Source organism: Macrobrachium nipponense, chromosome 22 (genome assembly GCF_015104395.2).
Source record: "Macrobrachium nipponense isolate FS-2020 chromosome 22, ASM1510439v2, whole genome shotgun sequence".
NCBI lineage: Eukaryota > Metazoa > Arthropoda > Malacostraca > Decapoda > Palaemonidae > Macrobrachium > Macrobrachium nipponense.
In genome coordinates, this window is record NC_087213.1 from 68755138 (window position 1) to 68771920 (window position 16783).

Genomic DNA, 16783 nt, shown 5'->3' on the forward strand with positions numbered 1-16783 from the left:
TTATGCCGCAATTTACGCGAAGCACATGTCCGAGCCAATAACATCTGTCTCAGTGTTATCACTATCTCATCTACGTAAGAAACTTCGTTATTTCCTTCATGGCGTAGTTTCTCGCTCAGTCCTGCCAGCTGAATCATGATATTCTTATTAAAGCTTTATTTTCAAATCGACCTTCGCAAAAATAGAGAGAGAGAGAGAGAGAGAGAGAGAGAGAGAGAGAGAGAGAGAGATATGAATACAACTGATGAATTAACCATACTTTTTCATTTTTTCTTGGAATATAATTCAACAGTAACGACTGGAATGCATTCTACTGTTTAAACTAAGAATGCATCACGAAGACCATATTCTAGACTAGATGAATCACATCCAACGCGTAAACCTATTGATATTCTTAACACAGAATCAGCGAAGTGCTGTCATCTTACCGTTAAAAGCCGTTTTGATCGTTACCAAGCCGTTAAAGCACTTTGCATATTATTAATCAAATAAAAAGTCACGACAACCACACGCACACAAAACAAAACAACAACTCGAATGAAAACACGCAGCGTAATGGATCCACGGATCCTAAGAAACGAAAAGTGCAACTCTCCCAAGGATCGTGGACATCCGAGATGGCTAGAGGGGAGGTGTTTGGGTAGGCGGGAGGAGTCCGAGCCTCGTAAATCAGTGTTATAAGAGTAGACCTTAAAAAATGTATCGTTTATGAGAAAATCCATTATTAACTGTCGAGGACTAAATTAGGGATGATAATGAAGTCCTTGTTATGCTGGAGGAGGGATCGGGTTAACAGTTTTGTGATTCTCAAGTTGTTTATAAATTCGTGTTTGTTGTCGGAGCGCAAGCTGGGAAATAATGCAATGATGGGTGTTGATGAAGGGTGAAGAAAGTGTTGAGGCATTATCGCGCAGAAAACGTAAACGAGAGGCAGTTACTTTCAAACGAGCTATAAAGTATTTATCATTTATAGTGTTGACTGTACAGCAGCAGCTTTTAACAGTAACATTTATATCTCTCTCTCTCTCTCTCTCTCTCTCTCTCGAAGTGGTTTCCAAACCATTCCCATGTGATAAGTATTTTAATTATATGATTAAGACAAGACTCAGCCACAGGAATCTAACGTTCTTGCCAAAGCTTTTGAACAGTTTCAGATCTCGGTTTCATATAAAATTTAGGATTATTTTCTAGTTCACTGAACACTCTCTTCAGTTGTTATTCGTTTATGTTTCGTATTCCCCGAACTAGGCCAGTGAAACGTATACCTCTAATAATTAGTTTGAATTTTGTAAGTGGGAAACCGAACAATGTTGCCACATACCGGTTCACCTATTTACCACCACTGTTTCCCTTTCACCGTCACAAACCGGTCGAATCGTAGGCAATTCCTTGTTGCTGGGTGATCTCTTGACCACACAGCCGTGGTTAATGCGGGGTTTTTGAAATCTGTGATTCTTTAATACAAGGCAAATTTCCTTGAAAATACATTTACGCTAAGTACGAAACCATTTCCGCGTTGTGATTGTCAAACTAACTGAAAGTGCAGTCATCTTGGTTTTATTAAAATTGGCAAGAAAATATTGCATACTCTTACAAATACCATTAGCTACGCTGTTTCCACAATTACTGAATTGTTATTGCCACTGCGATAAAGTAACGTACTCGCCTACCAATCTGGTAGGCCGAGTTCGCTTCCAGCTGCAGCCAGCGCGGAATCGGAGGAATGTTTGTTTGTATGGTGTTTTCACGTTGCCAACTTGCATGGAACCAGTGGTTATTCAGCAACGGGACCAACGGCTTTACGTGACTTCCGAACCACGTCGAGAGTGAACTTCTATCACCAGAAATACACCTCTCTCACACCTCAATGGAATCAGAGGAATGCATCTGGTGATCAGAAATTAATTTTTTGATATAAAGTGGTTCCGATCCCACAATAAGCTGTAGGTCCCGTTGCTAAGTAACCAATTGGTTCCTAGCAACGTCAACACAAATCTAATCCTTCGGGCCAGCCATAGGAGAGCTGCTAATCAGCTCACTTAACTTAATCCACAAATGACCGTCATCCTATTGCCACATTCTGAAACAACGAATGAGCGTAAACCCTGATGCGATGTTTGCTGTTACCTCAAAACATTCTCGCTGTCTTTTCTTTCCAGCTTTTGAAACAAACGCCCTACGCACGTACACAATTTAACACAACGCTGCAGGCAGTTTTTCGAGAACTTTAAAACTTTTTGTCAGTGAGTTTAACAACACAGATCTTCTACCGTAGCTCAGGATTATGGACGTACCAGTTTCAACAGAACTTTGCATTTAACCACAGCATACCATCTACTTCCTTGGAGGTACACACCGGAAAGACATTTTTTTTCACCCATTTGGACTATAACCAAAGTGTTTTTTTTCTCCTCTTTAAGTGTTTGTTTGTTGTGAGTTTTTGCTCTTTAAAAGGTGTAAGATGGTGGGAAGTTTAATCACTATTAAGGCAGAGACAAAGTTAGTACGGTACTACAAAAAAAAAAAAAAAAAAAAAGTATTTTAAATAACCAGCATAGTGCACTCCGTCCTACCTTGACATCGAGTCAAATCCGTCAAATTTCTCTACTGCATACGTCCTTGTCCACTCTCAGGTTCCTTAGCTTAATTGAACGTGTGGCTATCTATCTGTATTCAACACAGACCTTTCGTGAAGCCGACGGTATCTGCCGAAACTTCTCCGACTTCGGCATCGGGGTTTTGTTCGTGAGTTACAAGTTTTTAACACGAGATCCGCGTCTGTTTCCGTCATTGCTTTCATCAGCATCACTGTTATTATTATTATTATTATTATTATTATTATTATTATTATTATTATTATTATTATTATTATTATTATTATTATTTTAAGAGAGGTTCGTCTCATGTCTGTCAACACTTTTATTATTTTCTAAATTAATTCATCTCTCGTACTGCCAGTAAGATCAGTACAGGTTTACTCTGATGGTATGATTAAACTGTTCAATGCATAAGTACAATAAAATTGCGTCTATGTAATTTCACAAGCTCAGAAAAACATTAATGGGGAGCGTATGTGTAATGACAGGTGATATAAAGCAACATCTTCACAATAACAATAAATGAGGAATAATAATAATGATGCAAATGAAGAATTAAGTGACGAAATTGCTACGAAGGCAGTAGATTTATCTCAGCTCTTGTTTTGGATCGAAAGGGGGACGAGTCAATAAATACATAGAAAATAAAAGTAGATAAATTATTTTTGTTTGGGAATACATTGAGGAAGCAACAAAGTCAGGCAGCCTGTCTCTGAACAGACCTACGTACAGGTAAATTAGGTCAATGGAGGTGCAAATGAGCAGATGCAACAGGGGAGTCAAAGTTATCTCGAAGAAAAAATTTTTAATAATTAAATCATTGATAAACTAAAAAAGGAACAACAAGAGGATTATATGTATACGTGTGTATTATGTATGTATATGTATCTATATTTATCATATGTATTACATATATACTACATATAAAAAAATATAGTACCTCTCATTTAGTTTTAGTTTATAAACTATTCTTAGATAAAGAATATGAATGCAAAGAAATGATGAATATTTCTATTACGACACAAACATACCTTGAGCCTGATATAATCTGAAGCATTACCTATATATGTCCTTTTATAGACTATTAGGTTTGTTTATGGCACTTCCAACATATCATATAAAACTAATATGAAAATAACTGAGGCATCATCAAGAAAGACGAAAGTCATTACCAATCTTTAACCTCTGGCTGACCGTCACTTCTTGAAAAAAGGTGTGATCCTACCTCCAGCTTACTTGGGGGCACGTGCTAAAATCTTCGGTCAAATCGCCCGTTGTTTCACATACGAAAATTAGAATAAATACGCTGTATATTATTAGAAATAATTGTTCTGTACTGTTTAACATGCACATTATTTATTTTTTACATTTTCATTCTAATATATAAATCCTTAATATCCAATCCTAAAATTCCTGTATCTAACTCAAAGCAAAACATCTATTTCAGACCTTTTTAGGCATTTCCATAGACCTTTCCTACAACCCCAACAATAACTACAACAACAACAGCAAAGTAGATTGTAGGCTTACTCCCCGAGTAAGCGAAAAAAAATGACCATTTACTTGTACGTCCCTTTTTTCACCACACAAAGACCAAAAGACCAGAGGCTATTAACCTCTTAACTCGGTTGCAAGAGTCCCATCTCTCGGCATCCGCTTTTTTTTAATTTTTTTATTTTCTTTTTGGTTTATTTTTATTTTTTTCTTGCATTCTTGGCAACGCTGTTCAAAAAAGACGTTGCAGAAACATCGGGCCAAAATGACCTTTATATTTGCGAGTTCCAAAGGTCTCTTTCTTTTTCTCTCTCTCTTCCAGTTGCCTCTTCCCTCTCAGGGGCAGCGGACCGTAACTAGGAATAAAGCAGACAAGACTGGCGAACGAAGGAGAGAGTAAAAGGACGAACATGAGAGAGAGAGAGAGAGAGAAAGAAATGAGGCTAAGGTTTGGCAATGGGTGAACACTGAAGTTCGTTTTCAACACGAGTGGTAAACGGAGAGAGAAATAGTAGTGGAAATAATAGAAAAGGTGGTAAGTTGCGGCAATATTTATGTCTCCAAGTATAAACAGAGAGACAGAGAGGGTAGGAATTATAAAAAACAAATAAAAGAGCACCTGTAGGATATATAATATATATTTCACACCAAATTATATGTTTCACATAAACGAATACGTTGTAATTTTCAGAACTGTCCATTGGGAAAAATATCAAATATCACGAACCACTTTCATAAATAATGATTAATAAATCAGCCAGTGACGTTCAACAAGCAACGTTGATAACAAAAGCGTCTAAGCGAATCTGATCCTGATTATGGTAGAGTAGTTATCTCAACGACGTGACATTCTTAAGTTTGTCTTCACATTCCATATAATTCTATCTAAGCTTCATCTAAAACTTTCAGTAGATTTGCTGGCTCAGTTTCTTTTACAAACGATAGTATACATGTACAAGTAATACTAATCATAATGAGTGAGAGTAAAACATTAGGTCTTAAAATTAACGATTAAAATCCAAAGCAACTTTACATGTACCGGCATTTAATTAATTAATCCTACCAAGTGTCGCCGCTCGTTTTCTATTGTACATCCTTAGCTTAACTGTTATTTCAATAACAACGAATGTAAAACGAAAACCAAGACAGCTGTAAGGAAATGGAAGCAGCAAAGTTAACCCAACAGAGGAAAAAAAAAAAAAAAGAGGAAAAACTTAATGTTTTGTCTTAGAAGGACAACAGGTTTGGCTCATTACTCAAGTGAAGAACATTTTTTCTAGACCAAGAAAACATATTTAAGTCTGATATAAGCAAAACCGTAATTAATACTGTCTTTATTTTATCTGTTTACCAGAAACAAAAAGAATTATTATTTCAATTCCTTGGTCACTTAATAAAATATTTTTAGTTTAAAACATAATAAAAATTGCCCAACTAATATCATCTTAGGTCAAAAAACCTTCTGATGTGTTTCATAAAGGAAAATGGATGGAAAATGAACATGCATATATATATATATATATATATATATATATATATATATATATATATATATAATATATATATATATATATATATATATATATATATATATATATATATTAGAGAGAGAGAGAGAGAGAGAGAGAGGAGAGAGAGAGAGAGAGAGAAATTAAAATAATCAGCGAACACTCCTTATAGCATCGCTGTCAAAAGAATCAAACAGAAAAAAACCTGAAGCAGGTAAAGCAAAGCCAAACTGAATAAGAAACAGACAAAGAAAAAGAGAGAAGCAAAACACTTCAAGCAGACTGTTCAGCGGATGACGTCAGAATCGTGACTAATGATCACGTTGTTCACCATTAGACTGAGAGAGAGAGAGAGGGGGGGGTGGGGGAGATGGTGATCAGGATAGAATACTCTTAGACACTGCGAAGGAGAAAGACAATCATTTCTAGTCTAGGACTTTTACCAAAGTTTCGAACGTTATTACGACAGCTGATTATGCAAAAAAAAAAAAAAAAAAAAAAAAAAAAAAAAAAAAAAAGGACCTATTCCTTAAGAAAAGTTAAGTTATACCAGTTATCAACCTATTCCCAACCTGCACTTGCTTTAACCTAACAATAAACAACTCAACATAAAGCTAGAATGAAGTTTAATCGATTCTCTTCAACTTCAATGAATTTATTGTACAATCAACAGCTGACATCATGATGTATGTCAATGATGGTGCTGCACTGATGTTAAACTTAAGTCATTATATATAAGGTATCCCTTGAAATACCCTACAGCCTCATCTAAGCTTAGGTCAAGAATTTTATAGCCTTCTTTTTTCAATCTTAAGTACCCTAAAAATTAATGGCCTAAATATCCTAAATTTTATGTCAAATGCTCTTAAATATCTGTCCTAAATATCCCATATCTTATGTCATTAAATTCTCGAAAATATGTCATTAATATCCTAAATCTTGTGACATCAAACACTAAAATATCTGTCATAAATACCTTAAATCGTGTCATTAAATACTCTAAAATGTCCTAAATCTGTCATTAAACTCTCTAGAATATGTCCTAAATATCCTAAATTCTCTTAAAATATCTGTCCTAAATATACTAAATCTTTTGTCATTAATCTCTCTAAAATATACCCTAAATATCCAAATTCTCTTAAAATATCTATACTCAATAATCTAAAATATCTGTCCTAAATATCCTGAATCTAGTGTTATTAAATATTCTAAAATACGTCCTAAATATCCTAAATCTCGTGTCATAAAATGCTCTAAAATATCTATCCTGAATGTCCTACATCTTATGTCATTAAACACTCTAAAATAGTTGTCCTAAATATCGCAAATCTTATGTCATTAAATACTCTACAATATCTTAGAACTACGTTCTACCATTTTGACGATTTTGACTTCTCTCTTTTCGGACCTACTGCATAAACTTGGTAGAGCAAGTGCTTGCACCCAAGTGCTAGTGTGTATAAGGAGTTTATTATCTCGACCGATCTGACTGCAATTACGGTAATAATATTTACGTGCGATCTTTCGCAATGGGTATCATTTTGGACTCTGTACGTTGCGCTTGTACCCTTTCCTAGGTGGTATGTACACGAAAGACAAGATCTCGGCCCGGGAGGTATATAGACAATTTGGAGGCGAACCGGAAATGTTCGTCTTCAGAATGTTGGTTTGCTCTTAAATGGAACAAAGTTATATTATTCATTATTATTATTATTATTATTATTATTCTTATTATTATTATTATATTATTATTATTATTGAGCAAAGTTATTATTATTATTATTATTATTATATTATTATTATTATTATTATTATTATTATTATTATTATTATGATTATTATTATTATTCAAACAAGTAAATTTGTGGGTGCATGAATAGACAAGTTTTTATTTATATCTAACAGCAATCTTCTCTCTCTCTCTCTCTTCTCAAGCACATCACAAATGACGTAGTTAACATAATCAATAACTCTGCCTCCTTTACACAGACATGTCGGATAATAGCCCGAACAACAACATTCGTTTTTGAGTTCTAGATATGACTGATTTGTTTACGTTTGTATTCGTGAACAGCGACTGAAGCTAGAAAGTTGAAATGTGGCTGACTTGTAGCGCTTTTACCGAAGAATATTCTAACATATTTTCACCAGGTCAGATGAATAGAGAAAAATGGTCTTGATGGTCGTTTAAAAACGATATTTTCAGATTCGAATATTCTGGAGTAAAGACGAAAAAATGTAAAATGATAAAAAAAAAAGAAAACAAATATAAAAAAATAAAAAAAAAAAAAAAAAAAAACTCAAATATAATAATAATAATAATAATAATAATAATAATAATAAGAATAAAATAATAATAATAAAATAATAATAATAAGTCCTGGAAAAGGAACATTTTCAGTTCGAATATTCTCACGCAAAGACGAGATGATCAAATGAAAACATTATCTAAAAAAATAAATACAAAAACTAAATAATAATAATATGTCCTGGAAGACGCCACCAACAAATAATTGCTAAGAAAAACTAACTAACAGGATTTTTGTTCCTATTCCAGGGTCCATCAAGATGGCGTCCGGTAAATCTCTGAACGTGTGCAGAGAGAAAGCTTTTCGACGATTCCTTCTTCAAAGAAGCTGGGAGGTTTTTATTTCGACCGGGCCTTGCAGCGTGTCCTCGATAAATTTGACAACAGAGGACTGAAGGTACGATTTATGGCTCTTTCCCTTCGCCTCACCCTCTCCCGCACTTTCCTTATCTCTGTCCTCTTCAAAGATTGCCTGGAATTTCAAGAGAAACTCTCTTTGTGTGTGTGTGTGTGTGTGAGAGAGAGAGAGAGAGAGAGAGAGAGAGAGAGAGAGAGAGAGGAATGAAAAAATCCAACCGATTAATCTCCGTCCTCTTAAATATTGCCTGAAAATTTAGAGACAGGGAGAAACAGAGAGAGAGAGAGAGAGAGAGAGAGAATCCAACCAACTGATGCAGGAATACGGCGTTGAGAAGTATCTGCTCCTGCTGAAATATCAGCAGACGCACTGAACTTTTCTAAGCATTGCTGAAAATATGCCCAAGAAAAGTGTTTGTAATACATGTTAATATTTGAACATGGTAAAGGGAAAACATTTTCATCCCACGAAGAAACAGAATTCACGTATAAAAAGAAGAAAAAAGAACCGAACCGTGAAGAGTTAATGGATATATCGAATAAAAATCTTTTTATTGCAGATTAACGAAGGATCCAGGAACGAATGTCGTGATGCCTACAGCAAGATAAGATCCAACAAGATCGAGGAGGACCTTTACGCTTCTCAGGCACTGCAGATTACAGAGAAGGATGGCAAATTCCAGGTAAGCCGCGGAGAGAACGATTATCAAGTATTCCAAGATAGTTCCTACCTAAAAAAAAGAAAAAAAAAACAAAACAAAGTTAAGCATACCTTAGTTTAACCAGACCACTGAGTTGATTAACAGCTCTCCTATGGCTGACCCGAAGGATTAGATCTTTATAGACGTGGTTAGGAACCAATTAGTTACTTAGCAACGGGAGGACCTACAGCTTACTTTGGGATCCGAACCACATTATATCGAGATATGAATTCTAATCACCAGAAATAAATTCCTCTCGTCCCCGCATTGGCGGCATATGAAATTCACCTTACCAAGGTGGCAAATATTCATACAAGACGTGAATTAAGTCAACGGTAATTCACTCGCTTCATGGAAATCAAGTGTAGGAGTTCCTAAATCATTCTAGTGTGACCTCAGGAGGTTCCTCCTTGCAGGTTGTGATGGACGTGAAGGACTTCAACCCTCGAGAACTACAAGTAAGAGCCGTGGACGACAGAATTGTAGTTGAGGGCGGGTACCAGAAGGTGAGAGCTTTCTAAAATCGAGTATTTTAATTTTTTTTTCTTTTTACATTTTCCATCCATAGCAATTGTTTATCCTTACTAAATAGACTTGATTATGTGTCACTATAGAAATCTTACTATTCTCAACAGACTGTTTATGGAAATGACTGTTCTCCGTTTAAGCCCATAAGTGTTTTATTAAATGCAAAATCAGAGGACTTTCAACTGCACCCCAAACAAAGATCTCACGTACCTAAGATGATACACATCCGGCCAAAGAAGGGCATTGTTTGATAGATGAACCCTTTCATTGTATTTACTCTGACATTTCTGGATATTCTGAATCTATTTAGGCTTTTGTCATTAAATCAGCTACCGTTAGTTCATATTCAGAACATTAAATTTTCATTGTTTCCCAGATGTTTCGAATGTCTACAATATATTTATAATCAAACGTGAATTTATTGGAAATTTTCACGATAATATGATAAGAATTATATGTTTATTTAGGTTTCACCTAATAACATTTATGCTCCAGTATAAAGCTAAAAAAATACACTTTTTATGTATATGAATTAACAAATATATTTTCAAGAGTCCTTTGGGTCTCTAATCCTTTATCCAATTTATGGTAAATAATTGCAAATGCATTAGACTCAGACTTATCATTTTTTAAGTAATTCTAATCCCAGCGACGTTTGCAGGTCTCTCAAGATGGCACCGCCAAATCTCTTAAATCCTTTCATAAAGAATTCACATTACCCGATGCCGCAGACATTGATCAGGTGACTACTGCACTCTCTAAGGATGGAGTCTTAACTATCAGAGCACCAAAGAAGGTTCGTTTTACCTATGTTCAAGTTTACTTGGCCATTTTTTTTTCTGTTGATATATAAAGTCTCCTGTAGATCGCAAGTAGCAGTAAAGTAAGGTGAATAACTATCTATGAATCAAATGCTTCTTTAAGAAACTATTCAGTTTTCCAAACTGAGCATAATGATTACTGTCACATAATAGCAAGTGAAGTCAATAACATACTCATTCCAGGAAGGTGCTGCCATTACCGAGGGTCCCAAGAAGAGTAGCAGTAGCAGTTCTTCTTCAAGTATGCAACAGTCCTCTTTCAATCAAAACGATAATAACTCAACGTCTTCCTTCAAAAGTTCATCCTCTAAGACTGTTATACAGTCTTCTTCTAGTTTTGAAAGCTCATCAAATGATGGGTTCGACAGCTTGCCCAAGGAAATGAGGGAGAGGCTCATGTTCAGTGATTCGGGTTTTGGATCCACAAAAACGAGCACATGCTCATCACCAGCTCCCAGTGAAACTGGATCAGAATGCTCAAGAGTTTCCTCCACCATGGAATTTGATCTCAGTAAGAAAGCCCCTGTGCGTTCTGAGGTGTCTTTCAACGTAGCTTTAGTCCAAGCCAACTGCAGCTAGTCAAGCCAACCTGCACCTCAACCAATGTTTACACAACCACCAATGGGTCCTCAGTCTCCACAACATATGGCCCAAGGGCCCCAACAACCCATGTATCAGCAGCCTCAACAACCCACTTACCAGCAGCCACAAATGCCTCCATTTTCCCAGCCTCAGCCTCCAATGTACCAACCATACCAGCAACAACCAATGTATCAGCCTCCTAACCAATCTACGCCCCAGTATCAGCAGCCTCCACAAACAATGCCACAGCAACCGACTCAGCCAATGCACCAACGCCCTCAGCCACCTACGTATCAACAGTTCCAACAACAACCTCAACCTATGTATCAGCAACAACCTCAATCACTGTCACAGACTGCTCCTCAAGGCCCGCAACCTAAATCCTTTGGAGCAGGATCTGGTAACCAGTCAAACGTTAGTATCACTGAAGAAAATGGTCGTAGAGTTCTTACTTCTCAGACATCTAACATAGTACAAGAAAAAGATGGCGTTATGGAGCACCGTGAAACCGCCGCTGAAATCACAGACAAGAACAGTCAAGCTGCGAGACGTGAGGCCACAACCAAAATGTCAAAACACGAAGAAGATCCAGAGGGCAAGTTCAAGCGCTCAGAAGCTGCAGATGCAGCCGAGGTGAGTGAATCCTGCGTACAACAGATGCCCGATGGATCTGTAATGTCAGTGAAGAAGAGTTCTTCATCCACATCATCCGTCAAGCAATCGTTCTCAACTTCAGCAGGAGACATGGGAGGGTTCTTCCAGACACCAAACTTTCCAACAGGCTTTGACGACCTGAGAAATTTGATGGACCGCGGACATTCGCTCATGTCTCAGATGTCAACAGACTCCATGGCTTCCACTCTGTCTGGGAGATCTGGTTTCACTGACATGTCCAACTTCACACACTTCAGTGATGCATCGTCTAAATTCTCAGATATGTCTAACTTCAGCAACTTGTCCAATTTCTCTGACATGTCTTCAATGTCCCATCAGCACATGGCAAATATGGCAAACATGGCCAACATGTTCCCGGAAACGAATTCCTCCAGGTTAATGAAGTCCTTCTCCACATCCTCCTCCTCGTCCTCCGTGAACAAATCATTCTCCTCAAACTTCGGAGACGGCAACTTCTAAGATAATCTGCTTATTCCCATACAAATCAATACACCCTATAACCTGAGATAGGGACGTGCGTGCCATGCAAAAACCCTAACTATATCACTACCATATTGTATTTTTTTTAAATGGTTCTGTACTTTTATCACTGTGATGCTTTTCCTCTTATTTAAGACTTTTTGCAATTGTAACTTTCAAAAGCCTGGTGCTCTTGTTGTGCTTATAGTTTTAAGATGTTTTTTTTCGATAATGACATTTTGAGTATTTTTTGATGTTCAGGGAGGGTGGGGTGGGGTGATATATATTGAACTATTTATGTTACTGCTTATGGATGATATGGGTTAAACGATATTTTTTGATATTACAAAGACAACTTAATACTCACATAACCATAAGATAGGTACTATATTGTGTGTGAGAATTAGTACCCGCAGCTAAAAGATCGTATATCAGTAATAGGAAATCAGTATAACCTGAATCCCTTTTCTGAGCTTATAAGAGGACTCTTCTCAAGGTCGTGAATAAGATCTATGGATTCTTCTGTCGTTCTGATGTCAAGCAGACCACGACGTAAATTTGAAAAATATTCCACTCGAAAAATCAGAGTCAATTTACTGTCATATTTCCAAATGCTGGTACTACTGATAATGGAGGAAGAAAGGCCATGTTAGGCCGCAAAGTATCTGTAACGAAGAATTAACCACTGCAAGGTTTTCGAAGACAAAGGCGGCATATTAAAGGTCTGTTTTATGCGTGACAATGGGTCACAATGTGGAGTCGGCCTACGAATCCACTGTCACTGCGATCAAATTCCCATCACAGCGACACAATCATGACAGAAGGACAAACAGAAGTTAGACCAGTGGTTCTCAACGTTTTTATTACCACGCCCCCTCTAAGAGCTGGTCCTTCCCTCCACGGCCCCCTTGCGTAGAATTTCCTCCCAGATTTAGAGAAAAATAACAAAAAATAAAAGAGAAAGAGAGGGGGTTTCGAGGGATAGAGGGAGGTAAATGATTACAAAATATGGAAAGACCAACGACTATAGAAAAGTAACGTTATAAGGCGATGCGTTAGCATTTTCCCATAAACTTCTGAATATTATTAGTTCCTCACACTTATTAAGAGAATAACGAACATAATTTGAGAATTTTTAAAATTTTCCCTAGGGCTCGCGCCTCCCCTGGAAATTGCTGAGGCCCCTCAAGTTGAGAACCACTGAGTCGGACTATTGGCATCAACTGCATTATTATTAAGTTATTAAAAATAAGTAATATATGGTCTTGTTTTATACAGTGTGAATTTTGGAATAAAATATTCCTCTCAATGGCGTATTTCATTCTCTTAGCCTTGCAAAAATTTTACGAAAAAATTATTTCCGACTAAAAGCCAATATGAATATCGAGGTTGTCAGAACTAATGTCGTTTCAAGGTGCAAAGGCTATCCTGTTCTGTACTGCATGATTTCCATCACCTGGTTATACTTCAAAATAAATGTGTGGAGATGAAAAAGTAAAGAAGTTATACATTACATGCAGACTAAATATATATCTACTATATACATATTATACATGTGTGTGTGTCGGTGAAGAAAATTTACATATACAGAATTATAATATTCTACCAAGCATTATATATTTCTACTATCTAAATCAGTGTTTCTTAAAGTTTCTTGTGCAACGAACCCCTTTTATTAAAATTACTCATGTAGTAGACCCTTGATAATTTCCCTCTTGGGTTTAAAAGTGTTTTCAGGGTATGATATATAGTACTAAAATTGCTACTGAATTATTTATTAATGGCTTATCTTCAACATAAATGTTTACATTTGACTTGAAATAACTTTCACAACATTATTAATTTTGTAATTTTGCACACAGATTTTAGTGAACCTAACAGCAACGCTTCCTCCTCACATCTCGAACCATACTTAATGCAATGAATGGTACTGTTTTTGCCGATTCATTAACTCTTGAAATATCTGGCTCCAATCTGCTGAGCTTCAGTCGCTGTCAGTACATTGTTGCCTGATCATAAATAACCCTGCCTTTTACAAAGTTGTTAAATTGCACCCATCCTAATCTGACGAGCGCCATTGTCAGAAGACAAGAGGATTGGGTGGTACAAAAATAGGAATTTAGGATGTCTGGCCACAAATGTTTTTGTGCCACGTTTTGGCCTAAAATTTATCTGATGCCGGCGGCCAAATTATCCTGCGGACCCCTTGGAACATTCCACGGACCCGTGGGGGTTCGCAGACCACACTTTAAGAAAACACTGATCTAAATGATGCAATATTTTGCTAAACTATATATATATATATATATATATATATATATATATATATATATATATACATACATACATACATACATACATATACACATACATAAAAGTACAAATAAATTTTGCAACATTTAGAAGAGGAAACAATAATGCTACGTAGAGCATCATAATAATTGTCTTAAATTCGGTCTCTAGAAAATAAAGAGAAAAGAAGATATGTCCAAAATATGAGATAAATACTTTAAAATATGCAAAATATCGACCGTTGACAAATGTTCTGGTTCCTGGTTCCTAGGCGCTCACTCCACAAACACAGTTGCAGGCACACTACACTATGAGGTGCAAAGCTTTATTTACTTTTACCACAACTCCTTTTCATTTCTTCTTCTTTATAAGTGAGGCAGAGTCGTGTTACTTAGCTTTGATATCCATCGCTTTCCAGGTTAAGAACATTCTTAATTTTAAGGGCTATCCTTATATATTCTCCCAGTTTTCTGTTAGGGGATAACAGTGTCCCAAAATTTATGGTTTACAAACTTCACGAACTGAATATCATGACTTCTGCGACAATTTTGGTGTAATATGAACACCCAAAACGCTATTCCAGTAAAGCTATCGAATTGCTCTTTCGTACTAATAAGACGAGACACTGCTAGTAATCCGGTTTATTTTTCTCGTAATCCTGAAGTTCACAACGGAATAAGTAAGTGAATTTTGATACTGAAAAATAAACAAAAAAAAATTGCAAATCCCTTGCGTATGTATGGTATTGTATAAAAAATCTGGACTTCCAACATGTTCCCTGAAGCCCCATCGTGGCAAATATGGGTAAGCCATTTTCTGATTTCTTTCACACACCTCTATAAAATAATTACTTAGCATCTCACCCACACACATACCATCAAGATAATGTTTCAAAAATCGGGTTTTCGGATCAGGAATGCTTTCTTAGGAGGCATGTACTACTCTACCGCAATAGACCTACCTTAAGTATTAAAAGGATGGCTATGAGGGGAACAGGCTTTCGGACCTTGGCTGATTCGGACCAGGCCTGATCGGACCATACACTCATTCGGACCTTTATCCAGGCTTATTAGGACCTTCATATGATTGGCCGATATTTCTATACAGTTTTACCTCCTGAACAAGAATTTAAAGTAATATTTATTCGGACTTCTGTAATTAACCCCCAGGGGCTCGTATTAAACACGGCGAAATACATTTGACGCTAATTCCTGGTGGCTTTCGTATTCGCGGGGACGAACGATACGGAATGCTTATAGAAATACCCATTGCTAAATATAACATTATTAGTATGGGTCCGAATCAGCCTGGCAAATGGTCCAAATCAGCCAAGATTAAGGTCCGAATCAGCCTGCATCCGCTATGAGTATGTGCACTACGACTCCACCACGGTGAGTCTAGGCCTAACTTAGTTTCTTGCCCGTTAAACACCGAAAAAAAAAAAAAAATACAGTATACCGATTTTACAGGCTCTGGATGTTAGGAAAATATGAATGATTCACTACGAAAGTCCAAGTTTTGCTTGCGAAAATAATGAACGATTCACTACGTAGGTCCAAGTTTGGCTAGCCCAAAGTTGAAGTTTCTGTTACAAAAGAGGACCAAACTGGTTATGATGCTTTTTGTGAATTTAAAACCTTTCCCATCAAAAATGCTTACTTCTTACCATATTTCCAACACCAAGTTTCATTTACGCTAAAGGACATAATAATACCCTAAATTCAACGATTAGCTAATTGCCTCCTACATACGTTGTAGAACGACTCCTTACAATTCCCAACATGTTTTGGAGCAAAGGATACCTATATCCTAAACCTCTGCTGATATGGAATAAACAAAATCCTACTTAAGTGCTCCTTCAATCAGGAAGTGCACATATTATAGTCTTACAATTTACTCACCTTAGTGATCTTGCACCTCGTCCCCCTCCAACAACAATTTGGGAACGATTAATGGTAGGAATAAGTGAGATTCACCATGTTCCTGATAAGTTCTTGCAGTTCTGGTCAGTAGGGATAATGTCCAGTGACAGTGGTTACTTCCTCCGATTTACAGACGTTGCTAGCAACGGCCACGAAAGTATCTATTCATGTGAACTGTATAGCCTAGGAAAACGCTGGGAAACTAAAAGGACTGTAATAACTAAGCTTTGCGGCTCCGTTCACGCAGTCCACAACCCACCATGGCTTAGTCTCGACTGTCTCGCAGTTTCTCGTAGAATCTCGCGTAGTGGCTGACGCCTTGAAATCACTTGTTCTCGCAAACACGGCAATACAAAGCGCTTCGGCATCGTATACTTGGTGATGTTCAAAGCTACCGGAATTGCCGATCTGCTAACACTGCACACATTTAAAAGCCGGGGGACGTGGGAACAATAGTATATCCCGGGGCAACAGTCAAACTAATTCAAATAAAACGTTTCATTTCCCTGGCAAAGGTCGGGTTCCAGTTGGGTACTAAA

At 36.9% G+C, this 16783-nt stretch overlaps 2 protein-coding genes across 6 annotated transcripts in view; both read left to right on the forward strand.

Annotated features, from left to right (window-relative positions):
• LOC135198783 (copine-8-like) overlaps nucleotides 1-16783 on the forward strand; it is a 139609-nt gene that overhangs the window by 56262 nt on the left and 66564 nt on the right. The gene's annotated exons all lie outside the window — the stretch shown is intronic.
• Nucleotides 8249-13339, forward strand: LOC135198782 (putative uncharacterized protein DDB_G0294196; the record flags this gene model as incomplete). The annotated part of the gene is given in 5 exon segments (XM_064226718.1): nucleotides 8249-8304; nucleotides 8825-8947; nucleotides 9382-9471; nucleotides 10155-10289; nucleotides 10498-13339. Coding segments are annotated over 5 exon segments (1937 nt in total), but the record flags the coding sequence as incomplete, so codon positions are not given.